Below are 17,539 nucleotides of genomic sequence, written 5' to 3'. Positions count from 1 at the left end.
CTAGGAAATACAGCTTTTCTCCACCAGCTGCTGTTAAGGAGTGATGCTTCTCTGGTCCTCACCAGTTGGCCCAATAGATTCAGGACTTAAGGACAATGAAATGCCTATTTGAGCTATTTCATAACCAGTTTTTAAACTATTCTTCACAGTAAGATACCACATTCTTATTGCTTAGGGAAAGGCCACTTAACATAACACAGGCACAAAAATTAAGAAGTTAAGCATTTACTAAGTGATTCTATTTGATCCATTTAATAAAGCATTTACCCTTGAGTTAGACATCAGCAACAAACTTGATTTGATTATCTATTCTACTGTCACTGTACTAGCAGGCAGGAACTTGGGAGGCACAGTGGAAATCAAATGTGTGATAAGAAAAGTACGTCAAATGGGGTAAGGCCAGGCTACTCAGTATATTCAGAAGGCTGTGAAATCATCACTATTTAATTCCAGAACATTTTCACTACCCCCAAAAGACAAACCTAGATAATCACTAATCTACTTCCTGTGTCTAGGGATGTCCCCATTCTGCGTATCTCACGGATACGGATCATACAATACACGGCCTTTGTGTCTGGCTCCTTCCACTGCACCTACTGCCTTCAAGGCTCACCCATGCTGTGGCACATTATCAGCAGTCCCCCTCTTCGTGGCCATACAATATTCCATCATGTGGATATACCACATTTTATTCACCCATCAGCTGATAGATATTCAGGTTGTTTCCACTTTCAACGTTATTATGAATAATGTTGCTAAGAACATTCATGTACACATTTCTGTGTGAATATGTTTTCAATTCTCTTGGGTATACACCTAGACTTAGGACTGCCAGTAACTCTGTTTAACTTTTTGAGGAACTGCCAAACTGGGCTGTACCATTTTACATTTCACCAGCAATGCATGTGAGTTCTAATCTTTCCACACCCCGGCAAGACCTCAGATGACTCATGATGTTGAGTATCTCTTCCTGTGTTCACTGGCCATCTACTCCGATGCTTTCCCCATTTTAAAAACCAAGTTGTCTTTTTAGCGTTTAGTTGTAAGAGTTCTTTACTAGACCCTTACACCAGATATATGATTTGCAAATATTCTCTCCCATTCTGTGGGTTATCTTTTTACTTTCTTGATAATGTCCTTTGACATACAAATGTTTTAAAAAAAAAAAAGTTTGGTTTTTTTTTTTTGGCCATGCCACATTGCATGTGGGATCTTAGTTCCCACCAGGGACTGAAGCCGCACCCCCTGCATTGGAAGCAGGGAGTCTTAACCACTGGATCACCAGGGAAGTCCCAAAAGTTTTTAATTTTGATCACGTCCAATTTATTTTTTCTTTGGTTGCTTATGCTTTAGGTGTCAATTCTAAGTAAGTGTCACCTAATCCAAGGTCATAAAGATTTACATCTGTGTTTTCTCCTGATGGGTTCACAGTTTTTGCTCTTATGTCTAGGTCTTTAATCCAGCTTGAGTCCAACTTCATTCTTCTGCATACTAGTTACTCAGCTTTCCCCAACACCATTTGTTGAAAAGACTGTTCTCTCCCCCACTGTATTCTTTCTTTAATGTGCAATCATGATGGAAAGAAATATCACAGATCACATTCTACTTCAGTTATTACTTAGAATAACTGTCAATAGTCTAAATAATGACATTCAAAAATCCTCTTACTTCTCTTAAATAACTACCTTCCTCTCCATGCTCATTAAAACATTATACCCTATTTTGTACAGTGCTTTTTCCTTGGTCTGGTTTAAGGACACATCTGAAAATCTAGGAGAGAGAAAGATGACTTGGCTATAGTAAAATCATCGGGTAAACTAGGACAATCACAGGGACAACTACTGAGAAACTGCATCACTAGAAATCCAGAAAATAAAACAGCAAATCCAAAATACATTTTTTAACTTCTGTCCTTACCCTCAAATACACTGGTGTGGGAGAAGCAGGATGATCACATTATATCACTGCTATTACATACCTAAGAGATGAGTCCAGATGTTGCCTGTCTCAGTGTGTATTCTGAAAATGCTCTTGAAACAGGCCCGGAAAGAAGGCATAGGGGGCCGATGTCCATGCAGGAGGAAGTCATTGTCCTTGAGCCAGTCGGGCAGCACATCATGAGGGATTACTCGCCACCGCCCTTCCCAGACCTGAAGGAGTATCAGAGTATACCTCTGTGAGTTTAACTGTCAACTCAGCAATACTGACAACTATCTCTTACCACACTTACAATGAGAAAAAATAACTCATCTTTAGAAAGACAAATACATTCAAAGTATAATGTCCTATCTTCTGAGCTTTTTAAAAACTGATTAAGGAAAAACATATTTTTTTAAATGGGGGTTGGGGGACCTTTTCTTAGGAAAAGGAAAGAACAAATGAAGTTACAGAAAATACCCAAGAAGGACTTCCCTGGTGGTGCACTGATTAAGAATCTGCCTGCCAATGCAGAGGAAGTGGGTTCGACCCCTGGTCTGGGAAGATCCCACATGCCACAACCAAGCCCATGAGCCACAACTACTGAGCCCACGTGCCACAACTACTGAAGCCCGTGCACCTAGAGCCCGTGCTCTAGAAGAGGAGACACCGCAATGAGAAGCCCAAGTACCACAATGAAGAGTAGCCCCCGCTCACTGCAACTAGCAAGAAAGCCTGCGGGCAGCAACAAAGACCCAACACGGCCAAAAATAAAAAATAAATAAATAAAATAAATAGTGAAGTCAAAAAATTTTTAAATTAAAAAAAAAGAAAAAAGAAAATATCCGAGAAGAGTGCTTTCGAGCTCTGTTTCAGTTTGGCTAAAGGTAGGGTGAGGGGGCTGAAGTTCCGCCCATACAGACACCCCTCCTTCATCCTCCACCACTGACTTTGCCTCTGAAAAATCTCTGTCGTATTAAGTAAGACCATTTTTATACTTAATATCCCTGTTGGTGGAAAAAGAACACAGAATCACACTTAAGTACCTTCTGCTAAAATCCCACCCTCTCCCTTACTCTTTCTCTTCCAGCCACAGCAAATATGATAAGTAGAAAAGAAAGAGCACAGGAGTCAGGAAATCTTGTGTCTCTACCATTAACTAGGTGAATGAGCTTTAATTAATTACAAAATCCTCAAGCCTCGGTTTCCTCATGTACAAAATGAGGACGAGAGTGCTTCGATCACTTCATAAGAAAGTTGTGAGGATCACAGGAAACGATCCAAAGCACTTCATAAATGAGTTGGCAGACCCCAGCGTCCCCCCCAAGGTGGTGTGCAATCCTGCCTATCCCCAAGGTTACCACCTAAGAACTCGTGACCAACGCTGGGGAGCTGGCAAAGGAGCTCAGCCCTCCTACCCTTCAGGGCCCTCTTTCCTCGCTGTCCTTCCCCTGTCAGACTCTAAAGGAAAGGGAGTGGGAGTGTGGAAGCCCCTCCTAAACAGGGCATCAGTGTCTTCATGCTGCTCCTTTCCGTGTCTCTCAGCCCAGCAAGCTCACACCACAAGATCACTTAAGCCTAAACTAACCTGCCTCTCCTGAGCCAAAAAGATGCAAGGGGGGGATGCAGGAACATGTATACCTGCGCTTCCACTCCAACATCAATGTCCCTCCCCCCAGGACCCCTGTGCCCAGCAGCACGGCTGGGCCCCACACCTGCCAGCCATAGTGCCCATCCTTCCCTCCACAACACTCTGCTGCTCTCCACTTCCCCTAATCCTTCCTTAGGGGCACAGAAAACTGATCCTCTGTGGAACTCCGAAGGGAGTGAGGACAAACAACTGAAGAACAGCAGTGACCTTCTTCACACTCAAACTCACTCTCCCTCCCTCCCTAGCCTCCCCCTTCCCCTCTCGCCTACCAACTCAAAACCTAAGGCCTGGGCTAATCTGGCCATTCCCTAACATACAACAAAATAAAATAATTTGTTACAAGATGCTGCTACTCTGTTTTACTTTGGGAGAATTTATTTCCTAAAATAGAACTCAATCCTCATCTCCCTCCCAGCTGTTCACAACATGCAAACAACTCTGCTGTGATCATATGAAAATTGTTAAAAAGAATGCAGAGTTTCTTACTAGTTATATATGCATGTTATGTCAGAGTGACTTTCCCTGTTGTTCCTAAACAAACATTCTGGTGTCTAAAGACTGAGTCGAGGAGATATGCTTTCATAATTATACTGCAACAGTGTCATTTTCAGACACTGCACCCAAGTGCTCAACTTGCAGTGTAGCCAAATGCCAACCCAACAGGTATTCTCTTTTCCCCTCCTGGGGAAAAAGAACAAGGTCACAGCTTAGTCAAAGACATTTATTTATAAGCTTGACAAGGACAATGCCTAAATTGAACACCTTAGCAATGGTCCAAGGTTTGTATTAGACCATATAATGCACAAAACATATTTAAAAAAAAAAAAGGCCACAGAACACTTCCTATTCCCACATGAGCCTGACTATACTGCTAAAACAGCAACAATTGAAAGCTGGAAAAAAAGAGACACCAAGATCAAACCTGGACACTCTATAAAGTCTAATGATTTTATTTCCCCTATTCCTGTAAGAAAAGCTTTTCCAAAAGGGAACGTACCCCAGCAAGGAGACAGGACACTTCACTTTAAACTCTCTGCTTACTTGCTTCCAATCCAAGAAACAGAATCCTCTGTCACTAGATACAGCAGGCAGGTTTATCAAGGACGGTCAGGTGTTCGGCTGCAGTGGGTGGGGCGACCCAAGAACCCTCTCCCTCTGCTCAGACACACTGCTAGAGGATGATAAGGGGTTCCTAATAATTTCTGTGACCCACTCCTTTTCCTTCAGTCAATTATAGTCTGTAGCAAACTAGTGCCCTATTTATACACCTGTTAGCTCTTAACTGGGAAGTTTTATTTGCTTTATTCTCTACTCTTGTTCAGAAGGGAAAACAAAAAGGCAGTCAAGTTAGCTACAGGACCCCACGGATCCATAAATGAAAAAATTCCTAATGGCCAGACACTGAGTATTCAACTTTGAGATTTAACATACTTGCCTTTTGAAAAACAAACTATATCTTTTGTATCCCTTTGTGCTAATTCTCCTGAGACCATGATTACTAGAATGGGTCTATTGTTTTGCTTGGCTTTTTCTTCACCAGTTTTCAAACACTGATTAAAACTTCCTGGGCTCTAAAAGCAGCCATAAATGTTTAGACCCTCCCACCACCCCCACTACCCCAATCCCTGTCTTGGAAGAGATGTCTATATTCAGATTATAACATTCTCTTCTCAGCTCTGGTCCAAAGTACAGGACTCTAAGTCAACTGGTCCCAATTATTTGCAGGATCACTGTGAACATAGGAAAACCTAAATTTAGTTTTCAGGATCTACGACTACATGCATAAAAAGTCTTGGTTTCATAAAACTCATGAAAAGCTAAGAGGCAGAAAATTTTTTCTCTAAATGATCCAGAGTCCTTCAAAAAATGTTTAATATATGAATTTACACACACACACACACACACACACACAGAGAAGGAGGGAGAGAGAGAGAGAGAGAGAGGGAGAGAGAGAGAGGGAGAGAGAGAGAGGGAGAGAGAGAGAGAGCACGTGAGAGCGACAGAGCGTGCACGACTGAACTGTGCTGACCTGCGGTCCTACTTGCCAGGGCTCCTGTAGATCAGATGGATTGAGTGGCTAAAACCATACCAGAGTCCCTGACCATCTTCTCTAAACAAGCAACTCCAATCCCAGTTACCATTTTAGGGGGAAAAAAATCCCCATATAGATCCTAATGAAACAGAAAACATCCCAGCTACACTGAAACCAGATGTGCGTGAAAACTGGGCGTTTCCTATCTGAAGAGGAGTCTGATTACGCACAGAATCCCTAAGAAGAGCGGCACGTTTGCTCTCACAGTACAGCAGATTTAAGGGACCTGGAGATGGCATTTTAGTATCTCCAGGCATCGAACACCCCCAATTTTGTTTCATTCTGTCTTGTCTAAATGGTCAACAAGACATCTACTCTGTGAACCTATTATCAGGAAAGCCTTGTTTCCCAGCTGGATAACCTAGTTTTATCAAACCTTTATTACGGCTGCTGCAGGCAAACAAATGACTTGTGCCTTGAACAGGGTTAAAGCCTTGACACTGCTTCTGCCCCCACTCTGCCAGACACTATCCCCAAAGCACACCAAAGGTGAAGGTACTCCCACTCTCCTTAAAGGTTTCCGCTTCAGAAGGACTAAACATGCAGCATGGAAACGACAGACACGGCCGCCTTACCTTATACACAAACTCTTCCATCCTCTCCATGGCGTGGTGGGCTTGTAGGAGTGGGGACATGCCCATAAACCCCTCGTCCTCCTGAGATGCTCCATCGTCACACTGACGTTCCTCCAGGCTCTGCAAGGCAATCACAGAGACAGTCAGGGACAAGGGCCAGGAGCCAAAGGAGCCAAACAATACCTTTTCCTTGAAGAATTACAGTGAAATTCTCTTAACATCAAAACAAGGCCTCAGGCGTAACAATATAGGAAGTAAGGTTTGTTTATTATAGATTATTACGAGTACTGAGGTGCCTGATTCTTCTCTGAGACAAGTGAACCACAGCAGCAGCATTCCTGTGTTTGTTTCAGCTGCAAATTTCAGGAGTAGATGTGAATGCTTTGTTGTTTTAAGAATTATACTCACAGACCACATGACACTATGACACATACAAAGTTGAGAGATTACTGGGGGGAAAATATCCAAGAATCCCACCTAGCACATGTAAAATAAATATAATGTGGTAAGTGCTCAGGGAAAAAGAAGGAAAGGAGGGAAAAAAACAACATTTACTAAATTCTTAACATACACCAAGCACAAAAGAAAGGCCACCTAACTTAATCCTGACAACCACCTTACTAGGTTAGTATTCTTATCTAAACATAAAGAATATTAGGCAAAGAGGTTAAATAAGTGGCCCACTGTTGAAACTAACAAAGTGGAAGAGTAAAAAAGCCGAAAGCCACCATGTTTCCACAATGGTGAGGAAATGATCCCTGCGTCTGGAGAAATGCATTGTGAAAATGACTATACTACCCAAAGCAATCTACATATTCAATGCATTCCTATCAAATTACCAATGGCATTTTTTACAGAACTAGAACAAAAAATCCTAAAATCTGTATGGAGACACCAAAGACCCTGAATAGCCAAAGCAATCTTGAGGGAAAAAAATGGAGCTGGAGGTATCAGACTCTCTGACTTCAGACTATACTACAAGGCTACAGTGATCAAAACAGTATGGTACTGGCACAAAAACAGAAATATAGATCAGTGGAACAGGATAGAAAGCCCAGAGATAAACTATGGTCAACTAATCTATGACAAAGGAGGCAAGGATATACAGTGGAGAAAAGGCAGCCTCTTCAATAAGTGGTGCTGGGAAAACTGGATAGCTACATGGAAAAGAATGAAATTAGAACACTCCCTATCACCATACACAAAAATAAACTCAAAATGGATTAAAGACCTAAATGTAAGGCCAGACACTATAAAACTCCTAGAGGAAGACATAGGAAGAACACACTTTCATAAATCACAGCAAGATCTTTCTTGACCCACCTCCTAGAGTAATGGAAATAAAAACAAAAATAAATAAGTGGGACCTAATGAAACAAAAGCTTCTGCATAGCAAAGGAAACTATAAGCAAGACGAGAAGACAACCCTCAGAATGGGAGAAAAAATTTGCAAACAAATCAACATACAACAGTTCATGTAGCTCAAAATCAAAAAAAACAAACAACCCAGTCAAAAAATGGGCAGAAGACCTAAATAGGCATTTCTCCAAAGAAGACATACAGATGGCCAAGAGGCACATGAAAAGCTGCTCAGTATCACTCATTATTACAGAAATGCAAATCAAAACTACAATGAGGTATCACCTCATACTGGTTAGAGTGGGCATCATCAGAAAATCTACAAACAGTAAATGCTGGAGAGGGTGTGGAAAAAAGGGAACCCTCTTGCACTGTTGGTGGGAATGTATATTGATACAGCCACTATGGAGAACAGTGTGGAGGTTCCTTGCAAAACTAAAAACAGAGTTATCATATGACCCAGCAATCCCACTGCTGGGCATATACCCAGAGAACACCATAATTCAAAAAGACACATGCACTCCAACGTTCATGGCAGCACTATTTACAATAGCCAGGTCATGGAAGCAACCTAAATGTTCATCAACAGATGAATGGATGAAGAAGATGTGGTACAAATATACAATGGAATATTACTCAGCTGTAAAAAAACAATGAAACTGGGACATCTGTAGAGACATGGATGGACCTAGAGACTGTCATACAGAGTGAAGTGAGTCAGAAAGAGAAAAACAAATATCGTACATTAACACATATATGCGGACTATAGAAAAATGGCACAAATCAACTGCTTTGCAAGGAGGAAACAGAGACACAGATGTAGAGAACAAACATATGGACACCAAGTGGGGAAAGCAGGGAGGTTTGGGGGGATTGAATTGGGAGATTGAGATACCAAATTGTACACTCTAAATATATGCAGTTTATTGTATGTTAACTGTATCCCAATAAAAGTTCTTAAAAAAAAAAAAAGAATGAAATAATGCCATTTGCAGCAACTTGGATGGACCCAGAGATTGTCATACTAAGTGAAGTCAGTCACACAGAGAAAAGAGAAATCACGTGCACATATGCAAAATCTTTAAAAAAAAATGATACAAATGAACCTATTTACAAAACAGAAACAGACTCACAGACTTAGAGAATGAACTTATGGTTACCAAAGGTGGAAGGGTGGTGGAGAGGGATAGTTAGGGAGTTTGGGATTAACACATACACACTACTATATGTAAAACAGATAACCAACAAGGATCTACCATATAGCACAGGGAACTCTGCTCAATATTCTGTAATAACCTAAATGGGAAAAGAATCTGAAAAAGAATAGACACATGTACGTGTAAAAGTGAATCACTTTGCTCTACACCTGAAACTAACACAATGCTGTTAATCAACTATACTCCAATATAAAATAAAAAGTTAAAAAAAAAAAAAAAAAGGAATCGGGTTCTGGCACAGGTCACCACAGTGATAAACCTGAGAACATCGTGCTCAGTGAAATGCGCCCCACACAACAATTCCACTGACGTGAAGTGCCTAGAACAGCAACAATCACAGAGACAGAAAGTGAACTAGAGGTTATCAAGCACTGGGATGGGGGAGGGAGGAATGAAGAGTTGCTCCTTACACATTTCTAGGGTGATGAAAAATTCTGGAAAGAACGGTAATGGTTACACAACATTGTGAATATAATTAGTGTCATTGAACTGTATACTTCAAAGGGGTTAGAATGGCACATTTTACGTTACAGATTTTGCCACAATAAAAAAAAAAAATTAAAGAAGGTAAAGATGTGTGAAAAACCAGAAATAACCCAATGGTCTATCAGTAAGAAACTGGATAAACAAGTGTGATATATTTATACAACAGAATACTCCTCAGTAATAAAAAAGAACTGACACAAAACAATATGGGTGAGTAGCAGACACATGCCAAGTCAAAGAAGCGAATTATTAAGAGAGTGTGTATCACACAATATCAAGGGCAGCAACAAGCAAAACGAATCTACTGTGGTACAAGTCAAAATAACGACGACCGCTGGGAATGGGGGTGAGGGGGGCTACTGACTGGAAGAGCACAGGAAAGCTTCTGAATGACAGCAATAATCTGAATCTTGATCTGTGTGGTCGTCACACATATGTAGTGTCGCTGTGCTATACATACTTAAGATTTGGGCATTTTACTGGGTTTAAATTACCCCATAATAAAATGTTTTGTGTAAACTATCCTTCAATAAAATGCTTAAAAAAATTAAAATTTAAATTTAGAAAACAAAAAACACCCATGTTTTGTGTAAATTATCCCTCAATAAAATGCTTAAAAAAATTTAAATTTAAATTAAAAAAAAAAAAAACACCCAGGAGGGAGAGGAATGGAGGTAAAGTTAGTAGGAACCAGCTCCTTAAAGGCTTCTGATACTACAGGCTCTCTTCTGCAGGCAAGGCCAAGCATTTAAAAGGACATGAGGGCAGGGCAAGCTGAGCATTAGACCTGCATTTGGAAACCATCACTTTGGCAACAGAGAGAAGGTCCAGTTGAAGAAGGCAAACAGGAAAGGAGAGAAATAAATTAAGAAAACACTTTGAAACTTTAAAGCAGTCTGATCTCAACTAGGGGCAATTTTCCCCCCAATCCCCTCCCAGGGGACATCTGGCAATCTCTGGATTCATTTTTACATGTCACAGTGGTGGGAATGCTAAGGGCATCCAGTGGGTAGGGGCCAGGATGCTGTTAAACATCCTACAATGTCAAAATGTCACCAGGGAGTGAGAAACTCTGACCTGAAGAAACGATGAGAGGGTTCATACACCTCAGATTATGTATGCCACAGTTCAACATTGTGTTCACATCAGGAAAAATAAAATTTTATCAGATCCTTCCCTCTGAAAGATGCTAATAAGTGAGCTATTTACTAATAAGTGGTTACTAGTGCCAGGGCTAAATGGTAAGCATTCATTCAAAAAACTTAAGAAGTATTCAGAAGAGCAGCTACCACTTTAGAGATGAGACACCTGAGGTTAAATGATGTGTTCAAGGTTACACACCTACAGTCAGAAATTCAACTCAGGTCCACAGAGTTCTTGCTCTATTCACTCCCCTCACACATTTTTCCAGTTATGAAATGGCCTGTTTCTGTGGGTAAAAGGCCACAACACATACAGGCAGCACTCACTCTGCGCAGCAGCGCAGGATGTAAAAGCAACCGCGCAAGCCAAAACCATATACAGCAATCTTAATGACCAGTGGGGACTACTCCATGGCCTTAAAATTCTGTCAAAACATTAAAATCTCTGTCAGTTTTAAATGTACAGAGAAATAAACTAGTAAAAACCAGTATTTATTTAGCATGCTGTATTTTAAAACAGGAACACTGAGAATTAAGTGTTTATTTGTTTAAAAAAAAAGTTACCAAGAGTGATGTGACCCCTGCTTGCCTTTTTGCTGTTGTTTAACTTATAACATACAGTGAGCATCTTCTCTGTGCCTTGGCAAACTGCTGCACTTTCTAAGTCTGGATCAGGTTTCAACATTTTATTCTTTGCACTTTCAATGTCATGAAACATCCTTAAGCGTTCCTTTTGTCTGAACTTTCTGCCTGCCATCCACACCCTCTGTCACACATGTTACTCCTTTATGGCAGCTAGGCTGCCCTCACTAAGATCCTCTGGCTACAGACCTAGAATCTCTTAAGTACGGCAGGCACTGCCAACATTCCCATAATCAGCTACCAATTCTCTAACTTCACTTATGTCGGACTTGATTTTCACCTTTGGCATCATTACTTTCATTTCTTCGCTTCGCTTTTATCTTTGTCAGCCAATTCCCTCTTTTATTATCCACTTTTATAAAGGGTCGCATGGGTTTACCACTGGGAAGCAATGCACTTTGTTGTCTTATGCATTAAGTGAATAACAAATGTACACTGACCAATCAGTCACAGACTTTCAAATAAGTCATTAATACAATATACATTTATTGTTTGCACTGTCATCTAAGGACTGGAGAGATAGCAGAAAGTTGGTACTTGAAGAATTACTTAAAAAAAAAGAATTACTCACAGTAACTATACCATAGTAAATAAAATCTAATCATACTGTGGAGGGACTGGTATTATTTAGCGGAAGCCCTGGTAGCTGAGACTCACACATGTTGGAAACTTGCAGAGCATCGGGGCTGCCTGTATGCATTTCTCTTCTCATCTTTTACAGCTGCTCTTCCATCCAAAATGGTGCTTATAAAAAAGCTAACCTCAGTTCAAAGAATGCAATCCTAATTCTTGCAATGTAAGGCAAGAATTTTACTGCAGATTACTAAGATATGTAGCTTCATCCAGGGTTGTTGTTGTTGTTGTTGTTTGGGGGGGGGGGTGTCAGTTTTTTATTAATAAATACCACCCACAGTAATATTTCCACTTCCCATGGCCCAGTGCATGTTATGAAGCAGAACATGGTCAGTGGTCAGAAATACACACCCCAATAAAAATACTTCCACCCATTCCAACATATCAGCAAGATTTCTAAATTTTTATAAAAGACCATTTTCTTCAGAAGAGTACAGTATTGTTAAGTCTGCTGATTTATCAAACATTATTCCCCACTTCTCACCTCCCTATTAACAGAATATTCACAAACATGTCCTCAAAAAACAAATGTCTAAAACACTAGACCATATATAGTTATTTATTGTATTCAAGCATTGTGGAGTTGCTAATTAGGGATCTACACAGAGTGGGTGGTAGTAAATATAGTTCCCTTGGTAAACAAAGGATAACATGTAGGCAGCACTAAGTGGTAGAGTCAAGCAGTGGTTAGAACACAGGACAAAAATGTATTCTCCAGGACACACGGGCAAGTTTATAGCTCTGTCACATAATGAAGGTTTGGAAAGTCTGTGCTCAGCACTATACATACAAAAGTCTCTTTCAATACTAACTCTAAAGAACTACCTTGTCATGAGTGGAAATTACTTTCAATTTCTCATCTAGTAGCCACTAAACCACAGCACCCAAAGTTCTGTTTCAACACTAAACTGCATCTATACTAAGATGATCACATACAAGGGTTAAACATACACTCTGTTCTGCTCCTGTTGTCACACCTCTGTCATCAAAACAATTATGAAGAGAAACAGGACATTGTGAATGATTAACAATTAAAACCAAAGCTGCCTAAAATAAAGGTGTAAACCTTAATTCTCAAAGGCTTTCTATGAATAAATCACTATATTTAAACTTAAAGAGAGGTCAATGCTCTGAAGTGAGTACAAAGACACTTTCAAGTCTTCTTCTCCTGCTATCTTCAGTGAAGTCCATCTGCAAGAAGAGTTAAAGTGGGTTATTTATCAAACAGAACAATATCTGACTCTGATGATCCATCCAAAGTACAACCTGAAATGTTAATTCTCTGGAGTGCATTTCACCTTTGGAAACAGAGAACCAGAGTGACAAATATGAAAGACCTTAAAGATCAGTCTAATACGAAAATAATTCATCAGTCTACTGGGCGTTTATCTGCTTTAGCCCAACTCAGTTCAACACAGTTAATTCAGTTTAATAAATACTTATTAAAAGGATTTTTAAAAAGATGAATAAAATATAGTCTCCATCTTTCATGGGCGTACAATCTACTAAGGGGATGAATTAGCCACATAGACGACTGAGAAATAAGGTACTGCCAGTTTAAAGACAGGGAGTGTGGAGCTTGGGAAAGGCTGCATTAAGACAGGGAAGTTTGGAAAGATGAAAGAAAAGAGAACTGTCAAGAGGGAAACGCAAAAGTACCATTTTGACAAAAAGAGACTAGTTCAGTTCAGCCGAAACTCAGGATGCATTTAGGGGAATAGCAAGACATAAATTATATATTTAAATACTAGTTGAAGTCAGTAGACTTCAGAGTGCCACAGAGATCTACAATTATAGTATCATCCACAATTAGAAGATAAAGATCAAGGAAATGGTAAGATACTCAGGGCTAGGACAGCAAATCTTGATTAAAATATGTCTGCCCCTACAGAGGTCAATGAGAACTGAGGCCTTCTGCATTCACATAATTATGAGGACTAAGATCTAAGGCCCCTATACAACATGACTACATTTGTCCAAGAAATCCTTGCCCAGGAATACAAACCAGTAGGTAACTTTATTATTAGCTTTAGGAACTTCTCAAAAATTCACTTAACCTTAGACTGCTCAATCAGCTCCTTAGTATAATAAATTGCTGAACTGGGCAAACCTGCTCACTTATTAAGCAAGTATTTGCTCACTAAGATGCGCTCTGACAATCCTAAACCAACACAAACTCTGCACAATGTCAATATGACCTCTGTATTTAAAGACCTGCCTTAAATCACTAGAAGTCAGAACCCAAACCTTACACTTAGCCATCCGTGGCCTCTCCTTTCTAAAACAAGAGCCTTTAGACTGCTGCTCACTCTTACTGCAATAAATAAGAAACTTCGCTTAGTCTGAGCAATAGGTTATTTTGTTTGTTTGTTTGCTTTTTCATTAACCATTTTTTAAATTGAAGTACAGTTAATTTACAACACTGTGTTAGTTTCAGGTGTACAGCAAAGTGATTCAGTTACACACCAACAGGTTATTTTGATGGTCTTTTTGGAAAGCTGACAGGTTGTATTCAGCCTTAAATTTAGAAATGTGCAATGTGTAGTAAGGGCATTAGCAAGCTGATACAGCTAACACACAAACACAGGGGTCAGTGGAAATTAAGGTGTCTACCACAAATGACAGCTGAAAGAGTAAAGCACCGACGACTGCATCTCTGGTATCCAACAGAGGAGGCACAACAGCTGGTCTATATGAACATTCACTTTGGCCAGCCTAGAAATACATATACTCTTAGCCTGTAAAGACTAGTTATTGCTATCAAACAATGGAAAAGATCTTTAAAATCATCCCTTTTTTTTTTTTTAATTCTCACAAAGCAACTGTCTCTAATCTTAACTGAATTTCCTAAGTAGACCTCCTCAAGAAAAGAAAATGAAGTGACTGGCAGACAGGAATCTAATGACAAGTTAGCTTTCTTATGATAAATTAACATACAGTGGCATTCTTCTGAGTTTGGTTAAAGCAAATCAGTTCAAGAGAATATTCCTAGGTTGAATGAATGAAGTTGGCTCCAGTTTCCATTTATGAAGAAGAGTCTGGAGCAGAGGAAAAGTAGGACAACCATAAAGGCTGCTCTCGTTATTCAACTTAATACCTTAAAAACTCAGAGATATGAAATAAAGCCATAAAACTAAAGATCAGGGTAACCTGGTTTGAAACACCTCTTTTGTATTTTTATCTATAGACACTTACAAAAGACAAACTATAAACCCCAGCAAATATAGTTAAAAGAGCCGAGGCTTTAGAGTCAGAGGCCTAGAGGTAATGGTCTATCCACTTCAACTAACATACAACATTACACACTTCACAATTTTGGAGGATGGAGGAATACTGGACTGGGAGGCTAAAGATCTGGATTTTAGGCCCCAACTGTCTAGGCTCACTTGCTAACGAACTGACTCCTTTGCACTCTTCATTCTAGCTATACCGGACATTTCGCACATTCACACATCAATATACACCAATGTATACTCAATATACGTTAGCCATTATCATTACTACTATTCCCTAAAAGCAGCATGCTATTTCTTACTTCTGAAGTCTTCACATACTGCATGATTCCATTTATATGAGGTATCTAAAGTTGTCAAACTCCTTGAAAGAGATGGAGATGTCATCACTAGAGCGTGTGACTGTCCCGTTGACAGGGCTCTGAGGGCCTTTCACCTGTTCTCAGAAAAAGCCACAGCAACAGCAAATTGAGTGCCACACACCTAGTAATCCAGCCAAAAACAAAGACTGCAGCCTAAGGTCCAAATACCTGACACTGAAATCATCAACCTTGCTAAGGGAATATCTCCATCTTTAAACCTTTATTGTGTTGTTCTATATACGAGGCATTCTCTGTACTTGTTGGTTGTGGTTATAAAACAATTATCCAGGGAGGGGGGGAAATAATAAAGTTGTCAAACTCATATTACTACATACATGCACCTAAATATCTTTATTCTATTTGCTGTCTAATTAACACTGCTTCTAGCACCAAAATAAATTTCACAAACTACTAATGGGCATAACCAACAGTCTGATAAACACTGTACTGGAAACACAGCATTGAACACACTACATAACTGCAAGGTTCCAAAGCACATGCCAAAATGTCTATTAACAATGACACTTGGACCTGCTCACAGATATTCACACCTCTGCTCTCTAGGTATAGTTGCTTGAATCACTTAAAAGCTGCTCTTTTCTCTGGGAAGTAAAAGGAAAGATCAGATTCTTTTCCTAGAATTCTACTGACTCCCAAGGCATGCACTGGAGATAAACTATCTGGAGGAGCAGTTCCAGCATGCAATTAGGATCTCTCCAAAAATATAAATGATGTCATTACTAAAGCATGGTTGAATTACAAAGGATACGTGGTAAATACAAAAACCCATTTCCTTTCTTAAACAAGATAGAGCAGCTTAAGTATGGTTTTACATGTCAAAGGGCCTAATTCCTAGCTAACTTAAGAATAAGAAACCCCAAAATCTTGTAAGTGTGCTCAAGGTTCCTTTTCAAAATGCCATGCTCTCTCCAGAAGAATCCCCGTACTTTTTAATATCCTTCCTCCAGCCACATTCCCATAAATTCGTTTTACTTACCATCCTTCTGCTTTAACTTACTTTTTTATGATAGGAAGAAAGGACGGATGCCTCTACAAGAGGCTCCAAATCTCCTTGGTGGATGTCATTGTCACCTCTCCTTGTACCATCAAGTTGCTGCCCTTTTCTGAGCCTTATGTCTGGCTCTGGAGTCCTGCTGTACTCCAGTCGGTTTTTTGCTGTCTCGTTCATGGGATACCCAAGCCTTTCTTACAAAGAGGTCTTTCTTTCTGTCCCTTCTTCGTGGGAGGATGGACTTTTAGGATAGTGAGTTGACCCTAAGGAGAGAAAGTTCTGAATTAACGTATCTGAATGACTAAAAGGGGAAGACATAGGTTGTATTATTTATTATACACTAAAACTAGAATTTTCTGGAGACTTCCCCAGTGGCACAGCGGTTAAGACTCTGTACTCCCAATGCAGGGGGCCCAGGTTCAATCCCTGGTCAGGGAACTAGATTCCACATGCATGATGCAACTGAGAGTTCGCATGCCACAACTAAGGAGCCTGTAAGCCACAACTAAGGAGCCCACCTGCTGCAACCAAGACTCAGTGCAACCAAATAAATATTTTTTTAAAATGCTAACATTTAAAAAACTAGAATTTCTGCAATCATCAAGAATAACAAAATAATAATATATTTTTAAAAAACCTGTATTTGTTGATAAAGATGACTGCCAACATCTACTTTTAAATGAAAAAAGCAGGGTACAATATCTATAATATCTATAATGTTCCCACATATATTATAAAAGTTTATAATCGTAAATAAGTATATATGTGTACACAGAATAACTAATTAAATATTCAAAATTGTGCTCTTGGTACAGAAGTACACAGGCAGGAACCTAGGGATTGGAATGAGATGGCTTACTTTTCATTTTGTTCTGCCTGCATTTTTTTTTTTTTACCACACGCCATATATAATACTTTTTCAATTAAAAACATACCTAACTGTAGAAAGAACATATGTGGATTTTATGTATTACAACTAGGTTTTACATATCCAATCTCATTTAAATCATCACAATGACCCTTCAGGGTATTTTGATTTCTACTTCACAGGTGAGGAAACCAAAATTCACCATACTTTTATGAAATAAGACCACATCTCTGATTGACGTGGCACATATTACTGGTAATGTTTTGCATTTAAGTTGCTTAACATCTGAAACTTCAATATTTTTGAGCTGCTCTGAACTCCAACTAGATTACCCTGGAAGGCAAGAAACT

At 39.6% G+C, this 17,539-nt stretch overlaps 1 protein-coding gene across 3 annotated transcripts in view; it reads right to left on the bottom strand.

The window, feature by feature from the left end:
- Positions 1-17,539, bottom strand: part of ADIPOR2 (adiponectin receptor 2) — a 46,854-nt gene that overhangs the window by 8,374 nt on the left and 20,941 nt on the right. For 2 of the 3 annotated variants that reach the window (XM_057701489.1, XM_057701490.1), the window contains 3 exons: positions 16,328-16,584; positions 6,236-6,355; positions 1,979-2,150 (listed from right to left, as the gene is read on the bottom strand). In XM_057701489.1, the coding sequence (XP_057557472.1) occupies positions 1,979-2,150; positions 6,236-6,355; positions 16,328-16,498 (463 nt within the window). In that variant the 5' untranslated portion in view covers positions 16,499-16,584. Of the gene's footprint in view, positions 1-1,978; positions 2,151-6,235; positions 6,356-15,249; positions 15,384-16,327; positions 16,585-17,539 lie in introns of those variants that run through there. The other variant, XM_057701491.1, reaches the window with a different exon arrangement.

The sequence above is a fragment of the Hippopotamus amphibius genome, chromosome 12 (assembly GCF_030028045.1).
Source record: "Hippopotamus amphibius kiboko isolate mHipAmp2 chromosome 12, mHipAmp2.hap2, whole genome shotgun sequence".
Classification (NCBI taxonomy): Eukaryota; Metazoa; Chordata; class Mammalia; order Artiodactyla; family Hippopotamidae; genus Hippopotamus; species Hippopotamus amphibius.
Note: the sequence above shows the minus strand (reverse complement) of the source record. Positions and strands in the feature narration are given on the sequence as shown.